We start from the raw sequence: 26,798 nt of genomic DNA, 5'->3' as shown, positions 1-26,798 counted from the left end.
CCCTAGCCACACTGGTGAGCCTATCAAACAGTTGTTTGGTCCAGTTAAGTTGAGGAGAGATGAGGACTGAATCATCTGCATGCACGTTCCATTTCAGATGGTTAAGAGGTGATATGATAGCCTTGTTTAAATATTTGAAGGGATGTAATATTGAGGATGGAGCGAGCTTGTTTTCTGCTGCTCCAGAGAAAAGAACATAGAACATTATTGACTTAATACTTAATTATAAGAATAGACACGAAAGGGTGCAGATCACAACGGAATAAATGCATCTAATATACAATAACTGGATTAGCTGAGTTTTGTAATTATAAATATACTTCGAGGAATCAATAAATATATTTGAGAATATGGTGTATTAGTAACAGAGAGTTGTAAAACGCTGTTTGAGACAATGTTGAGAGTTTGGCTTTAAAGTGACTTGGAAGTATGTAGTTCTGTTTTGGTTCAATGTATTTTCTGGCACTAGAATGGGGATATCTCCCCTAAAGGTGCAAAGACTCATGTAAAAAGCTTTATTTTATGTTTAAAAACCTTTTAATAATTAAAAAAAAAACACAGAAAGTGGATGCGAGTTATGGGAAAGGAGATTCCATCTCAACATTAGGAGGAACTTCCTCACAGTAAGAGCTGTTAGACAGTGGAACACACTCCTTCAGAGTGTGGTGGAGTCTCCTTCCTTGGAGGTCTTTACACAGAGGCTGGATGGCCATCTGTCGTGTATGCTTTGATTGAGAGGGGGGTTGGACTGCATGGCCCTTGTGGTCTCTTCCAACTCTATGATTCTATGATTCTATGTTATCTTCAACCAGCCTGTTTGTCATGTTAAATATGAAGCAGTTCTCTCTCTTTTTTTTTTTTTTTTTTTTTTTTTTGTGATAGAGAACAGATCCTGGGAAATGAAGACCTAACATAAAGTTCTCCCAGGCAGAACTGTGAAATATTTTCTCATTCCCCCTTCCTCTTATCCCACCATTGAGTTGATGTTCCCCCTTACCACACAGCCACTGGCTGGGGAAGAGAGTGAAGGATGACAGCAATGCTACATCTCCAGTGATTGGAACATAGCTCGACACTTTTCTGCTACCCACTCTCCACTGGGCAGTAAATGGCTCTCTTTAGAGAATGCAGCAGGAGAAGACACCTGATAGTACATTTTGTTACATGTTCCTTTACCAGGATATTATTAACTGCCATCAAGCTGACCTTGACTTATGGTGACCCTGTGAATGAGAGACCTCTAAGCCACCCTTATCATCAACAGCCCCGTCCATGTATAGAATATATTTACTATGAAAAGTACAGGAAGCAACCTGGTAGCTCTAACTTGATAGTGTGTGTATATGGGCCATATGTGCCTACAAGCCATGGGTAGCCACATGTGTTTTATCACAATGTCTGAGCTAGCCTCATCTGTCTGGTTTAGCATTATCTGCTCTTTGACTGACAGCAGTTCATCTCTGTCCAATGTTGCATCTTTCCAATTCCCTGCTACCTGAACTTTTAATTGGTGAGACTGTTACTTTTCTTTGAAATTATGTGTGGAAAACACATGATTCATTGCATAGTCCCGATCCCTTCCAGACATGATGGGCTAATCCCGTCCCAGTTCTGCAACCTACTACTTGTCCACTGAAGGTTCCATTGACCTTTTCAGCAGGAAGATTCCATTTTGACCCTTCAAATCTGGACCCACTGATGTGGGTCAAACAAAGAGTGACCAATCAGTGGCCTGTAATGCAGATCTGCCTCTGGCCTGGATGCAGTTCATGGCCCACTTTTGCAAACCCACCAAATCTTACAAGGTTTCCTTCTCCCCAAGATAATTGCAGTTTGGACCCTAAAAAGGTCAGAGGAACACTATTTACTTTAAAAACCTGCATGAAAAATCCTAGAAGTCTGCATATGTTTATCAATGAGACAGGAAGGCACACATTTTCTACTTTCAAATGTGGAGAAATGTGTTCGTAATAGTAAACAGTACTTTTCTAGTGCTATTTACTTGTTCCAGTGGGATTAGGACCTTTGGTGGACTTTCTGGTCTTTAGCTGGGGGTGCATGTGCAGTGCAGCCCTTTCAAGCCTTCAGATGTTGCCCTGTTTTATCCTACAATATGTGCACAGAGAGCTGATGGAAGTAATAAAAACTGTTCTCTCTCTCTTTCTGGTCTCAAGTGCCACACTACAGTGAATTGGATAGTGTTAGGCTTCATCTGCTGCCTAATTCAATGTAACACAGCAGATGAGATAAATCAAATGAGTGATGCTATATTGGATTTGAAATATGATGGCTCTTCTAAAGCAATCTCTGTGAAAATATTTCAGTGTTGTCTTCCCACAGTATCGTAGTCTTCACACAGAAGCCAGACCGTGTAAACAAAATTGCTAGAAACCCTGAAAGTAGTCAGGAAAGTTGTTGAGGCAGGTGTGTACCAGGTAAAGCAATTTCAAAAAGAAAATCCTTTACATAGTTTTACATTCTAGTTCAAACTATATTTGCACATGTTTTTATTTGCTCTTCATGTCTGTTGTGAAAGGTAGCTACAGAGCAAAACAAGATTGATTTGTCAGTTATCTTAGTGTCAGCAAATGTCTTCATGAAGATGTTGCAATGAAAGGCTAATCAAGGGATTCCTGACAAAATGTGCACACTGCATGTGGCTGAGAACTGGATGTTTGTGCCATTGTTATATTTTGTAAAGGAAGGAAACCAGAGACCTTCTGTATACAGAAGTTCTGTGCATTTCAGGAAAGACCCTTAAAATGCAGCCTACCCAAAAGAGCAATAGAAATGGTAACATTTTGTCAAATAATGGGCCTGAACAGACAGGCCAAAATAAAGCTGCTTCGGGTCACTTGGGAAGTATGCTGTTTAAACAACACATGCATCCTGAGAGGCCAGTAGCTGCACCTAAGCTGCGTTCCAATCCTTAGGAAACCCGTTGGTTTCTGTACCTGTAATGGCTAGAAGTGCCATCTTGTGCTTTTATTTAAACAAAAGCAAAATGTCTTGGGCTAACCCTGAAAAAAGACAACATCATGCCTAAAATAGGCTCTTCATTGGAGACATGCTGGCTGTAAGATTCTGGGAGTTATGATTCAAATGTGTAACTTTTTCAGTCTCTGAAAGAGAATTCTCAATTAGCACACATTCATATAGAAGGATTCTTGCAGTGCACAAATCTTCTGAGCACAACAGTGAAATATCATGAATGCCAAACTTACATTTCCCCCCTCTCTTCTCTTGTTTTAGCCAACTGTGTGTGAACGAGAGCTGTGTGTCTTTGCTTTCCAAACTCTAGGAGTAATGAACGAAGCTGCAGATGAAATAGCAACAGGGGCCCAGGTAAAGTAAAATAATTCAAGCAACCTAAATTACTTTTGTATAGTAGCACTAATTAACATTAATCTACCTCCCATAAACAGTTGCATAATATCTCACACATAGGCACTTTGAGGGCTTCTAGGAGGTGCCCACAGCAGTAGGATAGGAAGAGCTCCTTAACATTTATGGCAGAGGTGAAGAAAGCCCTAATTCTTGGTGGTAACAGTGAGATTTGTGGAAATCTTCACATTTAATGGCAGCAGAGGTTTAAGTCAAGCTTCACACCTGATGGAAAAACAGTGGCTTATGATATTAACCCTAAAACTGTCCAAGGTACCGACACTATTTTGAGGCTAGTATTCAGCACCTTAGACAGTTCCTTCTAAGACTGGAGGAGATTCAGTGCCCCATCAGCATGGAAGACACCAGCTACTACTGGCTAAGACCCATTCAGGTATTCTTCAAATATATGGGAAGGCTTCTCTGACAGTGTGTGTGTGTGGGGGGGGGTGTTACTTTTTCATTGAAGGGGCTAAAGTAGAGATTGGGTCATGAAGCAACAATGTGAACACTGGAACCTGGAAAGCTGCCTTATACTGCATTAGATTATTAGTCCTTTTACCTAGTATTATCGTCTTTCCAGGGTTTCAGACGCAATTCATTCCCAGCCCTGTCTGGAGATGCCTGGCATTACTAGTGACCTCTCATTTAAGAATTCAGTAAGCTTGACCCTGTCTAGCTTTCTGAATCAGATTAGATAGGTTGTGTTTTGTGGCCCTTGGAGGCTTTTTTAGGGATTAAAAAAAGTAGTATTATGCAGCTATGGAAGAGATGGGAAGCCTGCAGTTCACATGTGGCACTGAGCACCTCCCAGAGTCCATGTAGAAACCCTCACAGCCACCAGATTCCCCCCAATAAAACATCATCCAAGACTAGCCAGAAAACCTTCCAAACCATGGCAGTTGAGCTCCCCTTACCCTGTCCCCACCCAAACCCAACAAACATGAAAATTGGCCATATTTGATTTGTGACTGATTTATGTAATTAGAAGTGATACCTTGGCCCCTTCCACAATTGTCCATCACTACTCTAGTAGGCCAGATTCTCTGCTCATCTAAAAGGAGATGTCTCCCCCCCCCCACACTTTTTTTTTTATAAAAATTTTTTTTAAAAAAAAAAAACCCTCTAAGACCCCCCCCCACTCACCGACCAATATGTGTTGTTTTTTTCATTTGGAGAAGTGTCCTGGGGCTGAGAAAATGGCCCTCCTTTGTGTTAGGGTCTCCATTGGAGTTCAACATTGTGACCTAGAGCTGTTTGGTAATTTATTGGATAAGCTATCATTTGAATCCACCTTTCTTGACAATAGATTTGTTATGTTTATCTACTCACTAGTATTACTTCATATCACTGGCAACTAAATTACCCATTTTTGTCCAATGTGAAGAGGAAGAAAACAGCCTAGATCTGCCTTCTTTTAATGAAGTTTCTGTTCTCCTTATTTTCATTACACTTCTTGAAAGGACCATCTTTTTTTATTTATTTCCCTCTAGAGATCTGAATGCAAAGGTTTTAGAACTATTCTTGGTGTGACTCAGAGTCCATCTGGGATTGTGGGTGGAACTGGAAGGATGTGTTAATCAAAATTGCCCCTCCCTTTTAATGTTTTCCCAGAGTGAACCATTTTAAATCACAGAACTGTTATCAGAAAGATGGGATGGTTGTGAATAAAATAATTCATTGTATGCTCTGCCATTAAATGAAAATATGTTTGCAACTCAAAATTTCAGAATATTAGGCATACAATATCCCTTTCATTTTTTGAAGCTGCAATTGAGTTAAAACCTTTTCTAACATCATGTAATTAAATGGTTTTTAAATGTTTTCTTTTAATTTTAATTATATAGAGTCACTAATATTTTAAATTAAACTAAATTTCTATCTATACTTTGATCAGTTAGTTTTGCTATGTATATTGAAAGGTACAAACAGTGCTCAAGATTTTATCATAAGCCTAAAACAAGCACTTTAAAAGTATTACATTATTGATAACTAATTATATGTCATTCACTGAATTTCCCAGTAACAAAGATAACTGTGGTACTTAACTATTGTAAATTAATCAAGGATAACCCCACACTCCTTCTGTATTGTACATTATATTGTACATTATAACTGTAACTTTATAGCTACTTTTATAGTCATCAGGGTGAAGCTTCACTAAATGATGGAGGAGGAATGTCATAGAGTTCACGTGCTGACTTCTCTTTCAAAGTGAATCATCAAAAAAGAATGGGAATTATAGTTTGAAATACCTGTAGGATACAAAGACAACTGCATTAGAGGGAGTAATGCATAGGCAGTCCAAGAGCAGTTGAGTCCTTAGTAACATTCACATAACCAGATCATACATGTAATGAACATGCATGGGAGCAAAGCTGGAAAGTTTATCTGTTTTTCCTCCACCTGTTGACCAAATAATTTAGCATACTTCCTTGACATGTACCTTTTTTATGGTTTTTGCGATTTTGTTTCCATTATCACGAACTGTGCTACCCATTGGTTTGTGATTATCTAGGCAGAGACTCCCATGCTTAGAATTCAGAGCTTGGAAAAGTTACTTGTTTGACTATTAACCACTAAACTCCCTCAAATTTCTTGGTGTAGTAGTCCAAAATGTTAACTTTTCCAGGTTCTGGGAGAATTGTAAGCACCAGGGCTCCATGCAGGCTTCCATGAATCCATGTTGCAAAAGGATCCAACTTGCCACTCTCCCCTTCATTGAATGAACATTCTGGGTGTTCTGAATGGAATGTCTTTCTGAAAAAAGTAGTTTTTCAAATGGAGGAGCAAGGCCAAAAACAGAAACTTTATACGGCTGAATCAAGCAGAAACTGTTTGGTCATTTTTGTCACCTGAGTTGATAGTTGCAGTATCACTATCTACACCACTGGCTCTGCAGTGTAGTAGAGATCTCGTCAGCAGTTCCTACCTTATGCAAGAAGCCAGAAGGAATTAGTTCCTGCTTGGTAGACACTCCATTTGAGGTTCTTGGTGAAATACAGCGTATATTCACCCAATTGAGAAGTAGCATGAAATGGTTTGAGCATTGGACTATGTCTTTGGAGACCAGGGTTCAACTCCCTGGTCATCCATGAAAGCCCACTGGGTGACCTTCAGCAAGTCACACACTCTCAGCCTTGGAGGGAGACCATGACATCCCTTTCTTAACAAATCTCATGAAAAAAGCCCTTGTGATAGGGTTGCCTTAGGACTGCCATAAGTCAGAAATGACTTGAAGACACATAACAACAGCAACCCATCCCAGGGCATATTTTTAATGCATGTATTTTGTTTTTAATCTCTAGGTTGTAGATTTATTGGTATCTATGTGTCGATCTGCATTAGAATCACCCAGGAAAGTTGTCATTTTTGAGCCATATCCTTCTGTAGTTGATCCTAATGATTCTCAGATGCTGGCCTTTAACCCCAGGGTATGTATGTTCTGCATTTTTGTAAGATTTGTGGGGGATCTGTCAAAAAAGGAGGAAGCTTCCAGGCTCTTTCTGAATACAAATCCTTCTTGGGTTCTGATTACCACCTCACCCTAAACAGTGGTTTACTTAGCTTGTGCATAAGTCCAACTCTGCCTTCATCCCAACTTTCCATTTGTAGCCTTCTTATCTATATGAACAAAGTGGTTCTGATAGACAAAGAGAATAGAAAGATTTGCAGTTATACAAGATGGCTATTGTAGAATATTAAAATGATAGCTATGATACATGCAGTCATTAGACTGTCATACAAAAATGTCTTGTTTGTGAGTGCACTGATTAAAACAACAATAACAAAGAAATGTTTCAGGGTGAAAATTCTATTTGTTTCTTTTGCTACAGAAGAAGAATTATGACCGAGTCATGAAAGCACTGGATAGTATTACTTCTATAAGAGAAATGACACAGGTAAGTGTAAAACTCATTTAGTTTCTTAACTGTTGGTAAGGGAGTTTATGAGTTTGCAGTATTGTTTGTGCAGCCCTTTAATACAGCCATGCAAGAAAAGACCATCAGAATAATGATCTCTGAGAATCCAATGAGCCACAATACAAAATAAATGAACCTGATGAACATAATGCTTGAATTATCCCAGAGAAATAAACAAGAATTATCCAAGAGCTCTTATTTTCAGTGCAGGCTGCTTAACTTCCAGTATCAGTGGAATAGAACATTGATCAATAATGTCTTGCTTCATTTTTATTTATGCCTGAGTTTGCATGCGCTATCATGACTAGCCAGCTATCACTAGCACAACAGGATTTTCTTTTCCCTCCAGCCCAGCCCATTTGAAACCCTGTCTGAGAGGGTTTCTTATCCCTTTGCTGCAGATTTAAGGGCCCATAGGGATTGAAGGGGGAAGAAGGAATTGCCACCTCCTGGTTCCATTGACTTAAGAAGTTCCATCAGCAGAACAACCCCATTGGATCCTGGCTCTATTGATGACTTTGCAAACTGAACCTTATTCATTTAAGAGAAGTGGAGGAGCAGATTGTTTCTGGGGGTTTGATTGCAACTCTTCAGAATAGTCAACTGAACCTGAGTTTTGTAGTGTCATTTTAAGTTGGTTCACATCCAAATTGAGATTTAACATCTTTTCCAGGTTAGTCAGCCTGTCAGAATAAAATGTCTCCTTTCATTTATATACATAATCAAACTGAATATGTGGGAGAGGGAGCACTTTATATGAATCAAAACCTTACTTAGAAGTACCACTGCCTGATTTCTCCCTTTTAGGCCACCCCAAACAACAATCCATGTTCACTGGCAGGGTCTCTTGCTGTACCATTTGGGAGACTTGGGGATATCATGGAAAAGAGGGATTCTGGATACACTCCTTCAAACCCAGGGCTAGCATTACCATTAGGGAGATGGAAGTGACCATCTTGAGCAGTAGATGCTGACTAACTACTTGTCAGGAAATCTGGCTGATCCTTTTTGTTGCCTTATTTGAAGCACACAAACATTTAATTTGAAGAAGACATCAATATTAGCATGTGTGTGTTTGTGTCTGTCTCTCTCTGTGTGTGTGTGTGTGTGTGTGTGTGTGTGTGAGAGAGAGAGAGAGAGAGAGAGAGAGAGATTCTGGTGGAGCAATTGTTTTGATGGTAAAGGCTTGACAAGCTTTAGTCAACACATTTTTAACTAATGAATACCTGCAGAAGAATATAACTTAACACTGATGCTGAATCTTTCACTCTAATACTGAGATCAAGTTCAGTGAAGACAGAAATGATACCACCAAGTAACAAAATGGGACATATTAGCATGCTCAACAAACCCCACTCTTGAGAAAAAGATTTTTAAAAAAACAAACAAACAAACAAACAAAAAAACAAGACCTAATGTAGCAAAAATCTCACCCCACCCTAAAAAACCACCTAGTAAAAATTGACTTCTCTCTGGACTTGAAATTTCTCTTGGTTAATTCTGACACTTATTATTTCCTAGGCACCTTATTTAGAAATCAAGAAGCAGATGGACAGACAAGACCCACTTGCTCATCCTCTTCTGCAGTGGTAAAGACCTTGCTTGGATTATATGCCAGATGATTTTGCAGAATCTTATTTGTTCTGATATTGGTAACACGGGCCACAAGCCATCACCAAGAAAAAGATTACAGAGTTGTGTTCCCCTTTGTGCACAAGTGAGGTGGCAGAGTGCAGTGTGCCAAGATGCATTTGTACATTGGGGGGATGGACAAGTTTCAGAAGTATTTGCCACTCCAGGAGAACATTGAAAGGCCAACCCCTGCCCCACTACTATTTTTTTTTAATGACTAAATGCCCTGGTTGGGGGGGGGGGGCAATTTTCACATTTTTTGTTATTGCCTGGAGATGACTTTTTACCTCTAGGAAATGACCAGGAGGTGAATTTCTGTGACACTTCCTATGGGGGGAGCCTAACCTGCATCTAAACTCTCCCCCTCCCCACCGCCCAGCTTGGGGGACAGGGAAATAATGGAGAAAATGTCTTCCCACATTCCCTAGGGAGAAATTTAGGATGAAAAATATTTTTTGAGAATTTCTTTTTTTACAAATGAGAAGCTAGTGGAACACAGAGGACCAAAAGTACACATGCTGTTGGTTTTTGTTAGCAGGTCCTACGTTCCCTACTTTGGTGCAGTGAGAAGTCCTGCATGCTCATTCAGAAGTTCTATTCTTATGTAGAGAGGTTGTTCCTAATATTATATAAGATTGTTACTATTTGCCCTGGAAAGTTGCCCCCTTATTTGGCTTCTACTTGTCCATATGACCTGAAGGCACTTTTTACTAAGTGGAGATGAAATACTTTGAGAACCAGCATGGTGTAGTGGCTTGAACATTGGTCTCTGCGAGATCAGAGTTCAAATCCACTCAAAGACCACTCAGCCATGGAAACCCATCGGGCAAGTTACTCTCAGCGTTTCAGGTAGGCAGAAGCAAATCCTCCCTGAATAAATCATGCCACAAAATAGGTTTACTTTGGGGTCACCATAAATCAGAAACAACTTGAAAACAGACAAACACAAGACAAACACAAGTAGACTGAATACTTGTGTATTTTTTGTGTCCTAATAGCTGCAAAAAGATGGGAATTTATGTCATGATTTCTGGAATGCTTTTTATATTTATATTTTAGAACTCAATACTTTGACCCTCTTATTGTCTATATTACAGATGCTATGCCCTCAAAAAAACTTAGATTTTTATTAGCAGGAACTGACTTATTACATAGCCTATGGAATAGCCAAGTACATCAAGTTAGTCCCAAGAAAGAGAAACGTCCATGATAGCTGGTGACGAGTTATAATCTCAAATCTATATTGTATGTTTGTATTACCAGTTCAACTATTTTATCTTAATTATGTTTGAATATGAGATCAGGTTGTTTTTATTTTATGCAAAAACCTGGTTGGTTAGTGCAGAATAAACTTGACTTGGGCTTTACATAAGAATATAGTGAGGCTGTTTATAATCCCAATGCAAACATTTTAATAATAACTTCTAGTGCTTTAGATCTTAGCACACTTTTATTTTTGCTGGTTTTACTTTGGTTTTGCATGCTGTAGTGATTTTGCTCTTTACTGTCGCTTTCATCTTTGTTTAATATGTGCTGTATGGTGTTACGACTGTACTACTTGAATTTTTAAAATGCATTGTGCACTAAGCCAGAGAACTCCTGGTTATTGGATGGTTTAAAAGTGCTATTAAAAATAACATAAAAATTAAATAAATAATATAGAGGCTAAGTTGAACATTAGGACAGCAGCCATTGCATGGACATTGAAAGCTGCCTTATATTGAGCCAGACTATTACTCCATCTTAAACCATTACTGTCTACTCTGGCTGAGAGTGACTGTTAATAGCAATAGCAATAGCAAGTACATTTCTATACCACTTTATCAGTGCACTTAAGTACTCCCTAAGTGGTTTACAAAGTGTAAGCTAATTGTTCCCAACAATCTGGGTACTCATTTTAACAACCTGTTTTAGGCAGGATTTTTTTTTCTAGATTTACCTGATGATACCTGGTAGTCTTCCTTCCCCATATTAAACAAGTTCAACCTGATACAGTCTTCCAAATCAGACAACATTGGATGTGTTCAGGATGGTATGACAGTTATTGACATACATAGCCTTCTTGCTGCCAAAATATTAATGTCATCAAATGTCAGAGTGGGCATGGTAGTATCCATGAAGAACTAGTAAAAATGGGACACCTTTCCTGCACATCAGATAAATAAACCATAGTGATAAATTCACTAGCAAAGCATTCTTCCACAGTCAATGAGTCTGTCACAAATTTGTGCATAACATTTGACTAATATGTATTAAAATCTCTTTTACCTCTTGACAGGATGACTAAGGCTGCATCTGCAGAAATAATGCAGTTTGACACCACTTTAACTGTCTTGTGCTATTGCATTTATATAGGGCTGAAGAAAACACACCCTGATAGTTGCTTGTTTCATTTCACATATTTATATGCATTATTTATTACAGGGTTATTTCAAGTAATAGATCACATATTGTGAAGCTACCTGTGAATCGGGTAAGTCTGATGTTGTTCCACAGGATCTTATATAACATTTCAATGAACAGACCATTTATTATAGCAATAGCAAATACATTTCTATACCAGTTATCAGTGCACTTAAGCACTCCCTAAGCAGTTTACAATGTGTATGCTAATTGCCCCCAAAAGCTGGGTACTCATTTTAGCCACCTTGGAAGGAAGCCAGGCTGAGTCGATGCTGAACCCCTGGCTGGTATTGAACCCACAACCTTGTGGTTTGTGAGTGGCTGTAGTACAGGCATTTAACCACTGTGCCACCAGGGCTCCCTGACATCAAGTAAATTTTTCTCACTATATTGCTCATGTATATTAAGAGAAATGTCAAGAATGTGTGATAAGACCTTCAGATGACCAAGCTATGGAATGGGTTTCTATAATTTATGAAAAGGCATGATTACATGCAAGAACTCAATACTGAATTTATTGAAAAAATTGTTTGAGTTTGCATTCATTTATTTTATCTTGAAAATAATTTTGTATTACAGTCAGAAGGGAATAATTTGTCATAGGAGCCAATGAAGAGTTGTGGATGGAATCATAAGCCTGTCTAGTCTTGTTTCCCACAATGGTTAAACCAGTACCTCTGAGAAGTCTCCTGGAAGTCTAACACTTTCCTCAAAGAAGATGATCTCATCCACAAAACTTCCATTTTATACTTTCATTTAAATTCTTGTTACCTCATTTCTAACATGCCAAGGAGTTTGCTTAAAATTTATGAAATTTTCAGTCTGTCTTTGCAGTCTGTTTAACTGTTTGTTGTTGTTCTTTTACAGCAATTGAAGTTTATGCACACACCACATCAGTTTCTTCTCCTCAGCAGTCCACCAGCCAAAGAATCCAATTTCAGAGCTGCTAAAAATCTCTATGGAAGTACCTTTGCATTTCAGTGAGTACTGAAAAATAATACTAAAAATATGAACAAATCTTGGTCTCGCCAGCTAAGCAATAGATTATTTTAAAAATAAACAACATTCATACAAATATTCTAAAACTGAGATGCTTCCTTTGCATGTTTTTTTAAGAATGTGCTAATTTCACTGTGTTTACTTTACAACACCACTTATTTTCCTCTCTCTGTTTTGTTTTGAAGTGGGTCACACATTGAAAATTGGCACTCAATCCTGAGGAATGGCCTAGTAGTTGCTTCCAACACAAGACTGCAGGTAAAAGAAGCAGACATTAGAAAGCAAAAAAAAAAAAAAAAAGGTGTCCAAATGTGTTCATGTCAAAGACTGATTTGGTCATGAGTCTTTTAGGTATGATGTAGACACCCTGATCCATGGTTTAATACGGTAGTGAGCACCTGTGGGAGTCTAGCGAACCACATTAGTCTCCTGGAAGATTTTGGAGTGTTGCACCCACCCACTGTACCCCCCCCCCCACACACACACACACAAAAAGCATTTTTCTTTGGTCCCAAAATGCCTCCAAACACCCTTTAGTGGATATGAGGAGCATGATTACCAAGTTTTTATCCCGACATTATAGTTCCAGGAGAGGCCTTTCTTAAACAACAAAAAATCAGCATAAGTGACAACCTGATATTTTTTAAAAAGTTCTCTCCTAGGCCTGAAATGGCCCAAGGACTCTCCAAAATATGACAAAAATGCCTCCATACCACCCTACAGAACATTTGGCCAAATTCTGCAACGACTATATGACCTCTAGGGTGCCCAGAATGCAGCCCAAAAGTTTAGACTTTGCCCAATCTTCCCCTGCTTTTATTGAATACCTGTCTCCCAAAAAAAAAAAAAAACCTGAAAAAATAACATTCTCAAGGAGGAGGTGTAATTAGCTTGGATCCTATGTTTGCCATCTTAATGCAGGAGTAGGTGTAGTGTGGCCTGCAGGCTGCATTTAGCACTTGGACTCAACTTTTATGGTCCCTAATAGACTCCCAGACTATTGAGCCAGGAATGGGCTGGATTCGAGCACAGGACATAGATCCTGTGGATCTGGACCACCCTTGGAATAAATAGCCCTTAACACAGGGTCAATTTGACCCCTGGTTTGCTGAAGAGTTTCTCAGAAACTCCATGGTAAATTACAGCTGTTTAAATGTCCCACACACTCTTTACCTTCCTCTTGCATCTCTGCTAGTGAGCAGACCCCACCCCCTTGCTATGCCAAATATGGAAACGGGGCACCTGGCTACACTCATATGACCAGGCACCCCATTTTTGCATCAGATGCAGCAATGGGAATCCACTCACTACTGGAGACACAAAAGGAAGGTAAGGAGTACACACTGGTAGTGGGTCCCTGAGCTGGTGTGGGCTTTGCCATGTAAACACTCACCCATTTCCCCAAAGTGGCCCAGGAGCCCACCCAGGTTAGCATCCAGTCCTGGAAAGCACAGGCCAAGCTCATGCTTTCCTGATCCATCTGCTCAGGGGCTGGGATTTCAAGCTACCTTCAGCATGATCATCATCATCATTGATATCATCATCATCAATTTATTTTGGGAATGTATATGATACCATTCAATATAAATACTTCTGATGTCTCTGCAAATGAAACAATAAAATGCACAGTTTAATATATAACAAAACAATAATAAAAACAGAAGTCAGCAGGTAAAACCTGTATAAAACAATACAGATAAACTAAAAAGGCCTTACTTTTTTAAAAAAAAATATATTTCATTTCATTTTATACTAATCCAAAAAGAACAATAACAATGAACAATAAATTACAACCTTGCAAAAACAAACCAGACAACAAAAAATAGGGAACAGAAATATTATGGTTTTAATTTTATATATCTAGTGTATCTATACAGCTCATTTTTATTATCTTTTTAAAATCTTATTACTTCTCTAGATAAAACAGTTTCAAAGATAGCTTGCATAATATGAGTGGCTTGGTCTGATGTTATTTCTATATTTGCATTTACATACTGAATAAATGAGTACCATATTGTCCACCATTTGTCATCTGTCCTGTTTTCTCTTATTGATTTAACAGTGAATGTTAACTTTTCTATTAAATCTACATGCCAAACTCTTCATTATCAATTGGCCATACATAAATATTTTGCAGTTTTCCAAAAACATGTAATTATCTTGCAGCTATCAACAGCATATCTGTGAGCTCTTTATTTTTAAATGTTCATTATCATTTGTGAAGACTGAGAATAATAATTTTGACCTGTCAGTGTCTTGGGTCTCATAAAGTAAACAAGTTTTCACCTTGACCAAAAAGACAACCAAATATGCCCCAGGTGAGGTTCTCTGCTGAATAATAAAGGTGCCACCAAGAAGGAGGCCCTCTACTTTATCACAGCATGCCTTATCTGACATGAGAAGGAAATGCTGAAGACAATGTTCAAACATAACAGTGAAACAACACACAATTTATGCCTCTATATAAATAACTTTAAAAGAAGAGGATACTGTACTTTGAAAAATATCAATCAGAATTAATCCTGATGTAACAGTGTATAAAGCATCTCATGGGGAGAACCCAAGACCTTGTCACACTATACAATATAGCCCTGTGATTCCACTTTAACTGCCATGGTTCTGTCCTGTGGAATCCTGGGATTATCAGTATAGAGAGAGGCACTTAGAATTCTCAACCAGAATGCTCTAGTGCCTCACCAGACTACAGACCTCAGGTTTCCACTAGAATATATTCCAAAAAATTTCAAAAAACATATTTTTTGAGTGTTGAAAAATCCTGATGGCAAGAATCTTTGCACTTCAGGACTTATTGTAAGTAAAATTTGCACATAGTTATTTGCACAGAAAACATTTTCTAAACACAAAATAGCATTCTCTGTGTAGAAAATATTACTATGCAGAAATATGATTTCTAACACAGAATGCTGTAGTTGGGGTTTATTCTGAGTAGAAAACAACATTCGGTGGAGGAAACTGCATAGAAATGTTGTTTTGTGTACAGAAAATGTAGTGCAGAAAATGCTGTTTTCTCTACAAAACAATCACATGCAAATTTTGTGCAGAATAATTCCTAAATTGCGAATAATCTTTGAAAACTGTGTGGTTTTCAAAGACTTTATTGCAATGGGAATAAAATTTCTAAAATTATGTGTTGCTTTCTATGAGAAGAAACTCAGTGAATAATTACAGCCCTAGATTCCATAGGATACATCATGAGTTGAATCATAGTACTGTAATTGTGTAGTGTGAAAAGATCCCATCTAGTATACACATTATACAGGAAGCTTTACATGCACTGATGAAAGATGTATAAAATCAAATTTGGGATGGGACTGGGTTATGTGGCCAATTAACAGTTGCATTTTTGTTTTTCTCTTTCAGCTTCATGGTGCAATGTTTGGAAGTGGGATCTATCTTAGTCCATTGTCAAGCATATCTTTTGGTTACTCAGGTGATATTTATAAATCACTCTACATTTTGGGGGACATGGCATGGGAGTTTTAAAAGCAATTCCTGTTGAATAATGTGGTGACATTGTGCTTTTTCATACTGTATCCAGAACAGCAGTACCTGTCCTTGTATACATCTTACAGAGGTTGACAGAATAGAGACATTTATAAGGAAAGGAAGGAAATTTAATGGGAGTGAAAGTGAAAGTCATCTATTCATAACTACACCTCATGCACACATACACATACAGAAATAAGAATGAAGGGAAAAGATAGATTGTTAATTTGTTCACATCTGTTAAGATAAGGAGATCTTCAACTAGCAGAACATACAGGTAAAAGACTAGTGCAACCCCTCAGTGCAAATGCCCTGACAACAACAGATAGGAAACACCACTGAGCCTCCAAACTCCAAATCAATGGTCCTTGATGACTATTTGCCTTAAAAGTATGCCAAGGATGTGTGAATTGAACATTTTTAAGAACATATGGAAAGTCAAGCTGGGTCAAACCAAAGGCCTATTTAGTTCAGCACTCCATCACATGGTGCCAAATATTTGCCTATGGGAAATCTACAAACGTGAGCTCAGCAACACCCTGGCCCACTTATTCTCCTCAGCAACTGATATACACAGTCACATATACTTCTGATCCTGAAGAGAATATATATCTGCCATGACTTATAGCCATTTTCCATCCTCCATAGTTTTTTCCCCAATCATCTTTTAAGGCAGAATGCAAATTTCAACATTTGCCAGTCAGCTTGACCATGCCTTATTCATCTTTCACCTCTCCTTCTTCATTTTGTCTCAAACAGCTTTGCTCTCACCAAGGCCATAAGAACAGCATTTTCTGGTATCAGAAGAACCTGAGGCCTCCTTTCAAACTGTTTTTCCAATACAGCTAACTTCTATGTTTCCAAAGGGAAACTGGCTGGTGTGAAATCCCAAAGCATTACACTTGTAGTAAGCACACATTTGTATTAATCTTTGCTTTTGAGTTGGAGTTGGTTGCAGATCTGCACTAGATGCAATGATACAGTACATAAACATTATTCCACAGAAGGCCCCAGTTGATGTGCGGTTAAGGCAAAGTACACAAGAGTTTCAGCTCATTCCTAAACTGATTTTAGCACATGGCACAGCACAGAGTTTTGTGGGCAGTAGTGATGCATTTCCGAATATGGTGAGATAGTATCATTTTGGATGGCAGAACAAAAATGTGCTAACTTGCCAGGGATTCTAGGCTGCTGGAAAGGAGAATCAGCAATGACATCCATATCTGCTTGCACTCTCCAAGAATATGAAGTGGAACATCTGACATTTTACGCACCAGCATATCTGATGTAAATCTAATGTCTTTAGGGATGAACAAGAAGCAGCAGAAGGTGTCAGCTAAGGATGAGCCTGCTTCAGGCAGTAAAAACAGCAATGTGTTACAGGTAAAGAAATATATGAAGCATTTCTGAAAGCCTTTTTTTTAATAGTCCTGCTATCTCAAGGCAGGTCCTAGATGTGAGGTTTATTTATCCCCGGAGCACTTTGGGACACATAAGAAAGCACAGATTCAGAAGGGCAACATATTGCAACTGACATCACCATATCCAGTGACCAAAATGCTATTGTTAAGCTCAACTAGAGTAAAAATACTGAATGAGTAGAATATACAAAGGTGATGATTTATCAAGCTCACATTCATTTGATCACCTATGCTAGTTGGGACTAATGATTGGATTGAAGTCAATGCATATCTAATTATTATAACCTGCTGGACTATTGTTTTCCCACCAAAAGTTATGTGTTGATTTTGTAGTCCATTTCTATCAAGGAGTGCATTCTTAAATAAGAGATAGAACTGAAAATCCCATTCATGTAGCTCTAGATGGTTGGCCTAACAATAATTCAAATACTGGATACTTGAGCTGGAATCCTGATGGTGACACATGCTTACAGAACCTCCCACAAACATTAGCATATCTATTACAGTCAGCCCTCTATATCACCAGGCTAGCCATCCATAGATTGGAGCATCCATGGATGGCCCTGCCCCATTATCATCAGTGGTGAGCGTGCATACAGCCACATTGATGCGGCCATGTGCATGTTGACCTCCATTGAAGGTTAAAGGGACTTGACGTTCCACGGTATTTGGCATCTGAGGGGTGTGTGGGTTGGAACCAAACCCCCATCAATATGGCAGGCCAACCGTATTTCAGTCATTGTGTAAGAAAGTATCCATTATCTCCTTGTCCAAGTAACTCTCTGTACCATTCATGCAGCTAGACAATGTCAAGGTGGTATCATAGGGCCAATTAGACACCTAGAGAGGAGGGAGTTGCAGTTGCACTGATAGAAAAAGAAGAGCAGCCATCACCCACCAGTATTGAGGTCCTGGATGCTGATGGCTGTTCTTTTTTCATGGTTTCACAGATGCAGCTGGATGGTGCCCAGCAGCTCCCCACCTCTGGTCACTGACTGACCATGGAAGTGCACTCTGGTGCTTTCAAGCTACATTGCACATTCTCACAGCTGAAACCAAACAGATGCATGCTGGCAGAAATTTATGTTCTGCCAGCACTCAAACAGAATCTTGATCTTGGTCAGCAAGAAAAGACATTTGTAAAACTTAACATTTACATTGTCAGAGATATTGCCTTAATCTGGACATTTTCACTAATCTGTCAGAAAGTGCATGCTTCTTGTGAGGAAATTCCCACCATTCCCCTCCTCAGTATGCCTGATCTCTGCAATTTGAAACTAAACCAATTCTGGCTTGCTGGATTGAAAACTAGAAGGCAATATCAGGGATCCCCAATTTGGGCAAGAAAAGAATCCTCCCTGAAAACTTGGAGAGCCACTGCCAGTCAGAGCCACTTGTATTGGGCTAGCTAGACCAGGTGTTTGACTCAGAATAAGGTAGTTTCCCATGCTTTTGGAAAAATAATTCAGCCTTCCTAATGCCAGGAGATAGCACCTGGTACTGCACCATGAATATACAATACTGTGAAGAATGTTATAGCTTTTAGAACAGACATTGTATTTATGTTTCCTGCAAGACAACATTGTCTAGACCTATTAATCAATTGGAGATAACTTTTTTAAAACTGTCTTTATATTTTTCAGGATGTAGTATTACTATATAGTTATTATTTAGTTGAATTTTCATATACCACATTCTTCCAATGTTTCATTTCTTTCACAGTCACAGAAAAAAGGGCAGCAGTCTCAGTTTTTGCAAAGCCGAAATTTAAAATGCATAGCCTTATGTGAAGGTAAGCTGAAATCAAATAAAAACAGATTTTATTTGCATAATTAGAATACAATAACAGAACCAGAGATAGGTAGCTGCAAATGCTTCAGGGGTTTCACACTCTCCATCCCCTCCCTGTTCCTTGATAACTAAGGATGGAAATAATATACTAATATGTTTTTTTAGTGGTTAACAATGTATTTTTCAGGTGATGAGAAACTCTGTGGTGAAACAGACAGGTCAAATAAAGTGGTTTCCAATCTCTTTGAAGGCAGGGTGTTTAGATGACGCACACCTCCAAAGTGGGCGGAAACTGAACCCAAGCCACACTCTGGGGCTAAAAACGGGAGTAAACAGAACCCAAGACCATTTGGCTTAGCATGGAAGATGTGTATCTTCACACCTGCATAGAAACCCATTGACATGAGTATGGTGCTGTGGCAAAGCAAAGAAATGAAAGTGTGACAACTCACTGATTTGTCATCTGTGCTTCTCTTACATGCTTCATAGTTGTCCACCCCAGTCTACAGTATCACTGAATTACATCAACTTTTAAACACCTAAATAGACTATGGCACAGTATATACCACAAACAAGTGGCATACCGGCAACCCCATGGTCCCTAACTCTATTACGTGTGGACGGCATAACAATGGCAGCGCCCTGTGTAAACAGGCGCCACCATTGTTATGTAACTGCCATGTGGCGTCTTCAAGTTGCCGTGAGGCGCTTACATAACAAGCGTGCCAGTGGCACACTTGTTATACCACCCCTGTGGCTCAAAAAGAACCCAGTTTTTCCAGGTTCTTTTTCCACCATAGGGAACCCAGGCAGTTTGGAGGCTGCGGCTTCTGTCCAGGAGAAATTAGGCCACCGGCAGGCCACCCTTTTCAAGCAGTCTGTCCCACGCCTAAATTTCTTTAGTTGCTGTACAATTTTTACACAAACTAAATATCACAGAATCATGATAAAAGTCAACATAAAGCCAAAAACAAACATACATTAGTACTTTTAATAGTAACGTGTAGGATTTCACAGTTCATGACTAGTGGATGCTTGAAGATAAGATCATACTCTCCAGAAGCAAGAGGATAAAACTGTAGGAAGTTAACAATTCATAAAGCAGAAGTAACCTTCCTAACTTTGTTTCCTGCTCTGCTACCCTAATAAAATGGATCCTTGGTATTTGCTGCAGTTCAGTTCCAGGGCCCTCTGTGGATACTAAAAATCCATGGATGCTCAAGCCCCATTAAATACAGTGGCATAATAAAACGAAGTCCTGTATATAAAATGGCAAAATCAAGGTTTGCTTTTTGGAATTAAGACTTAAAAAAATATATATTTTGAAGCTGTGGACTTTTGAATCTGTGGATAAAGGATCCATGGATACAGAGAGACAACTGTACTTTGACACATCCAAAGGACCTGACATAATGTCCTTTCCCATCCTTTCATCCTTTTTCTCATTCCTTCAAGGCCTTACAAATATTTACCGAAAAGGAACAAGATCAGTCCATCTGAATATTTGGGGTGGGTGCGGTTCCCAGGAGATTCTTATGTAGTATGAGATCAGCCTTCTCTTTGAAAAGCCACTGCACCCTCTTAAAGGTATAAGGCTAGTGGTGAATAATTTGGTTAGGTTGCTGTAGACCAGTCATTAGATTAGATTTAGATTGCATTAGACTTAATTTATACACTGCTTTTCTTAACCTTTTTGGCAGGCATAGGAAATATGTGGCCTTCTAGGTGTTGTTGGACTACAAGTCACATCATCTTCCACCACTGACAAGGCTAGCTAGGGTCAAATGGGATTTTCAGTCCAAAAATATTTTATTGGTCATAATTTCCACTTAAAATGTAATCAATATTCTTGTACACCACCCTTCTTTTTCTTTAAAAAAAACAAAGTTAGAGATGCAGAAGTGGAGAAAAAATCATCAATAATTTCTGTCAGTGTTTTCTGTCTGATAAAACTGTTCACTTTCTTCATGTTATATTTCTCTTGAATATGTGACTAACTCAACACCAAATAGCAGAATCTCTTGAAGAATCTTGACAGCAAATCATCAAGTTCTGATCAAAGTGGCATGCAGTGGATCCTTACTTCCTGCTGGTGTTTTTCAGTTGTTCAATAAGAATACACTTTTCATCTCTAAAAGATTAACTGTTTATCACATCACTAATCATGTATGATTTAGCTATGTATGTTTTCTTTATAGTGATAACTTCACCTGATCTGCACAAACATGGGGAGATATGGGTAGTTCCCAACACTGATCATGTGTGTACAAGATTCTTCTTTGTGTAAGTACAGAGGACTTTTCAACTATATGCTTTTCTTAGGTGGTCTGTTAAATTTCAAAACTTTTTTTTTTAAAGGACATAAAATTTATTAAAACACTTTTGATGTTGTGCAGCACGTGAGGCAACACGTCAGTGTTTGGCACCAGATTTTCCACCTTCGTGACTGTAATCAGCAGCTTGTGAGCTGGAAAAACACCTCTCCCTTTCTTAATGAGCAAAGAGATACTGTAAACCTCTCAGATAAGGCTTTTATTCTTAGAAGTTCCACTGTGTACAACAATATATACATCGACACCATCCACCATCCACACTAGTAACAACCCTCTCTGAAGTAAAATGCTCATCACTATCTAAGAAAGGCTCTGTGAGGCCCACTAGGCTTTGCCTCTCCCTCTGGTGCCACAAAGGATCCAGCCACCCTCCTGAGTGGCTTTTCAGACGGGTGGCATCCTATAGTACTTTACAGAACTTGGTGACTATCTTTTTGATGTCACTTCCTGTTTAAATGCCTAATCATTATGGCTCAGAGTAACCCTTTAATGCCTGGTTACTACTAAAACCCCCATTGTACATTTTCTTTGTGACTCTATATCCCAACAAAATTAAATAGCAAGACAAAAATGATATTCGATAAAGTTTCTGTTTTGCTTCCTACTGAACTGGCTGCTGTAGTTTTTCCTCTTCTAGCTCCACATTCTACTAATGTTGGGAAATTTCCTTTCTCCCCTTTGCTTTTGGTTTCATTTAAAAAGGGGGTAGGCAACTTCTTTGCCTCCAGATGTTGATGGACTGCAGTGCTAACCAACATAGCCAGTGATGATGGAATGAAGTAAGTTGCAGTCCAACAGCAGGTGGAGGGGCACAGGCTGCCCACACCAACATAAAGCTTTACAGTAGGCTGTATTCTGGGGACTACTCACCCAAGCAACCACTCATCTGCCTCTCAGGGATTCTTTATTTCAAGAGTGGGGAAGTGTGGCCTGTGGAGCACATATGGCTATCCGCCTCTCTCCATACAATCCGCCCCGCACACTCAGATCTGCCGGGAAGCAATTACTGAGAGTTCCAGATGCGAAATATGTTATAACAATGCAGAGGGCCTTTTCCATCTCGGCCCCGCAGCTCTGGAACTCGCTTCCCGGCGAGCTCCGCTCGGCCGCCTCCCTTGACCAGTTTAAAAAGGGGTTAAAAACCTTTTTATTCCAACAGGCTTTCCCCTAACTGTCCTCGATGCTTCCTCCCCTCCCCCCCCCCCCCCATTATTGTTTTGTTATCTCGAGCTAGCTGGACATTGTTATTTTAATCTGTGCTTGTTATTTTAACTGTAATTTCCTTGTTGGTTTTATTGTACTGTTGCATTTTATACTGTAAGCCGCCTTGATCTGCGGAAAGGCGGGATATAAATAAATATTTTATTATTTATTTATTTATTTATCCAAACCATTTCTTTGTGGCCTCCGGAACTCCTTAGAACATCCTCTAAATTTCAATCTCCATTTTTGTTTTTAAAAATAAGATCTATTTTGCCCAACAGTGGTGCCAAATCAAAACTGCTGGAAACCACAGCAGTTCTGATTATTCTACTACCCAAATCCCCAAAGACTTTTAAAAACACCCCCTCATCCTGAGTATCAGCTGAAAAGAAAAACAGAAATAATGTCCTGTTACTTCTGGTTTCAGTTTTGTGTGATGGTGCTGACTGGTGGGTATGTGTTACCTCAACACAATTGTACATCTATGTTTTACCCAAGCTGGTAATTACTGCATATTTTTGTGCAACATCCAACCATAGGTGAATATTGAATGTGCCATAAAATTACTCTTATAGGGCAAGGATGGTTCATTTCAGAATGCCCAGGGTGCCATTTTTCAACTCCAGAACTCTGTGTGGGCCTCACACAGTCCAAACGTAACCTCCTAAAACAATTAAAACTGAAAGTGATGAGATAAGAATGACCTTCAGTTTTGATTGTTTGACTGAAGGTCATTCTTATCTCATCACTTCCAGTTTAAATGACTCTTGAAATGAGTCATCCCTGTTCTATTCTCTTGAAGACTGCATGAAGCTCATGGACCATATTTTGTCTACCTCTGCCCTGGGTTGACAAGTGGTAGGAGCACATCCCCAGCCATGACCAATAACCTGTTAAAAGGGCTGCACGGTCAATCTGAGTATCCTTTGCAGTATGAGTACCTCAGAAAACTAATTGACATCAAGACTGAAAGTGCAAACCCCCACTGTTTTAGTGCATGTACGATTGCTGTGACCACTAGTGGCTCAACCTTGCAAATTTGATTATTGTAAGGTCAGGGAATTCAGCCTCATAAGTTATTTGTTAGTTGTGCTCTTTATATAATGATTTCTGTAGAATGTATTCAGCAGTAGGATATAGCAGTGCACTATGTAACATTTCACCAGCTGGTTGTGTCCACCAGGAGAACAGCCCTACCTCCTATAGCCTAGTGTTCCACAGGTATTCAGCTCAGTTTTCCCAAAGTGGTCTTTCCCATCACAAATATGGAGCATTCATTTTCACCTAGCTTGGTTTGTTGTTTGTTCCTAACAGTATTCCTCTCAGCTTGGATGACAACTGGGTGTTCAGATCAAGAGTAGGCATGGTTCCTAGAGAGCATCAAGTTGTAGGCATGATGCCTAGGAGCCAGGAGATGCACAAAGAGTAACAGGGAACCTGTTGTTGCCCAGATGGAGGGAAACTGGCATGTCTGCAGCACATTTCTCACTTGCATGAGACTGGCACTCTATTATCACCTCACTTTTCCAACCAGGGAGGATCACGGGTCACTGAGCCAGCCCCTGACCTGTAGTGTCTTCCCTCAACCAGCAGTAATAGTGGTATAAAGAATCTGTGTCTAATCCATAGATCCTCTGGTTAGCCTCATGACACCTGTGTCCCTTAAACCATAACACCATCTAGGTTCTACTGCAGCCTTCCTTTCAGAAAGCAATGGGAAAAAGAAAAAGTATAAAATGACTACTGCTTAGGGCTGTAAGAACTTCTTGTTTCTCTGTTTTTCTTTAGCCTCATGACTGCAACCTGTCATAAAGCAAAAATATTGCACAAATTATTCTTTTCTCCACCTAAGCCCAAATGAATAACCATACTGTTTCTGAAAGAGTAGATGGTTTAAAATATTAAGCATTTCTCTTCTGTACACTTTTTTTTAGCTATGAAGATGGCCAAGTAGGTGATACAAGTATAAACACTCAAGAGCCAAGCATTCACAAAGAGATCCTCCGGGTCATTGGTAATCAAACTGCTACAGGTTAAAAGGACCACTCTTTACTCCTTTGTGTGATTTGAGAGCCTTCCTCAGTCTCAAAGCTGGATTTTGAACTGAAGAAGATTTGGAAGGAAAAAAAGAAACTAGTTTATTGTTATTCTGAACAAGTTAACCCTTTGAATACTTTTTTTCTTACCTAGCATTTCTTATCACAGAGGGGGGGGGGGGGGAACACCTAAAAGAGATGCGAACAAGCAACTGTAGAAATGAAGAGTATATTGATACCATGAAATTGACAGTAAAACAGAGAGTTTTGTTTGTTCAAAATAAACAGAATTTGAAAAGGAGTTTTGTGCTGATATTTTTATATTAAAGACTTGAATTGGACAATTTTAGTACTGTATACCTGTATTTTAAATTTAAGATGACTGAAATGGAAACAGCCGTCTTCATTTTTTAAAAACAAAGTGGAAACATAGTACAGGATATTTTGCAATAAGTAGAATATTCACATTTTAACATGCTATAGAAATTCATTACCCCAAATGTAATAAGTAAGATGGAAACGTTAGCTGTAATATATTTATTCTGCTATATACAAACCATGTACAGGATTCAAAATGTTAAAGAAAGAAAACTTTTTTGTTGTACCAACATACTTGCCAACATAAAAACAATTATTTTACCAATAACTGCCCATAAGAGCATAAATTTGGTCTTGCGCAACTTTCATTCTTTTAGTTATAATTTTGGGAAGAAAAGTTCCTGGTGGATTCAGCCAATGCATCCGAGTGTTTGTTGTTGTTTTTTCATTCTTTAAAGACAAGTATATGAAGTAACAGATACTTTTTTTTTAACAAGAATTCAATTTGGCATTTATTCAGCAGATAATGAATGCCTGAACTATCAATGTTGTCTTTAGGAAATCATCAAATGATCATAGGTGGAACACTATATTGTCACTGCTTTGAAAATCCAGTCACCTTCTTTGGTTCCTTCTGGAGTTATGTGGCAAGAGTCATGAGACTGAAGCGGTATATTTCTTTTCAGGAGTTCCTAAATGTGGTTCAGTTGCAGTGTTTCTCAGAAAACGATACCATTTTCTCCTCTCCCTCCCTCTTTATGTTTTTTCTTTCTTTGTGCATAATAGAAGTATACTTTTGAATCTACCATTTCATGTTGATCTGTGAAATCTGGAAAAGAATCACCCACATCTATCAAATCTGTAGAGTTGGTTCACACACAACATATACTTTGTATACATAGCAGGGTATACCTTAACATTTTGTTCATGTACATTCTTACATTGTGCATAGACTTTTAATGTGAACTGGAGATTCTACAGGGAAGATGCATTCATCCATTTTTTTTTTTTTTCATCCATTGCCAGATAGGTAGCATGAATGGGGCTTGCTTACATAGAACTTGATTCACAGTGAAAACTCTATGTGCCAAGTGGGCCCAAACTTGTGCCTCGACCCTCTACATATATTTCCTACACTTCTGGACAATGAAAATTGGTGCACATCTTATTCAATATTACAAAATGAGTTTGTTGGATCCAGTAACATGAAATCATGACATGCCTAGGGACCAATTCTAGAAGATGCTAAGCATCTATTCTCAGTCCAGTTCAAGATTGTTATTATATTGTATTCTGCATTGCTAATAGCAATTAAATCATCAGGGAATTCACCTCTGTATCGTTCTTTTTGATGAAATACAAACTCTGAAAAAAAATCATTTCCTAGTATAAATAATCAGAACGAGAATTCAGCAAATATGGGCAACAGCAATATTAATGTCTCCTAATAGTACTAGCACCTAATTAGTGAGGAATGCCTAATGGAATCCATTTCATCTGATTAACTATATGATAATTAGCCTGGAAGCTTGCTATAGCACATTCCCTCATGAGAAATTGTCAAATTATTTTTTTTCTTCTAGGCTTAATTTAACTTGTTTAAAGGTTATGTGATCTCCTAGATGATAGACTAAATCCTATTCAGCAGAACAAACGGGGCCATGTAGTGCTCAGTTGACTGGGACATTCATGGGAATTGATAGCTGCATAAAATATAGCAGTTCATGTTCTGGTACTGAAGCACCTTTATTACAGATGACTAATCTTCATAACAATTAAACATCGGCTCCAAATGGCAGGCATGTTGTCTCATCTGATACCCCATCATGATTTCTCATTGTCCATAGG

The 26,798-nt window shown here is 38.8% G+C and overlaps 1 protein-coding gene across 1 annotated transcript in view; it reads left to right on the top strand.

Moving 5' to 3' along the window:
• The window catches only part of PARP8 (poly(ADP-ribose) polymerase family member 8), a 256,876-nt gene extending 231,943 nt beyond the window's left edge, over positions 1-24,933 (top strand). The window contains exons 15-26 of the mRNA XM_042454520.1: positions 3,253-3,345; positions 6,693-6,818; positions 7,221-7,286; positions 8,829-8,896; positions 11,364-11,412; positions 12,210-12,322; positions 12,527-12,599; positions 15,723-15,792; positions 17,155-17,231; positions 18,992-19,061; positions 21,259-21,343; positions 24,531-24,933. Of these exons, the coding sequence (XP_042310454.1) occupies positions 3,253-3,345; positions 6,693-6,818; positions 7,221-7,286; positions 8,829-8,896; positions 11,364-11,412; positions 12,210-12,322; positions 12,527-12,599; positions 15,723-15,792; positions 17,155-17,231; positions 18,992-19,061; positions 21,259-21,343; positions 24,531-24,633 (993 nt within the window). The 3' untranslated portion in view covers positions 24,634-24,933. The remainder of the gene's footprint in view (positions 1-3,252; positions 3,346-6,692; positions 6,819-7,220; positions 7,287-8,828; positions 8,897-11,363; positions 11,413-12,209; positions 12,323-12,526; positions 12,600-15,722; positions 15,793-17,154; positions 17,232-18,991; positions 19,062-21,258; positions 21,344-24,530) is intronic.
• The last annotated feature ends 1,865 nt before the right edge of the window (positions 24,934-26,798 follow it).

This window comes from Sceloporus undulatus, chromosome 2, assembly GCF_019175285.1.
Source record: "Sceloporus undulatus isolate JIND9_A2432 ecotype Alabama chromosome 2, SceUnd_v1.1, whole genome shotgun sequence".
In the NCBI taxonomy this organism is placed as follows: Eukaryota; Metazoa; Chordata; class Lepidosauria; order Squamata; family Phrynosomatidae; genus Sceloporus; species Sceloporus undulatus.
This window is presented reverse-complemented; position numbering and strand designations above follow the sequence as displayed.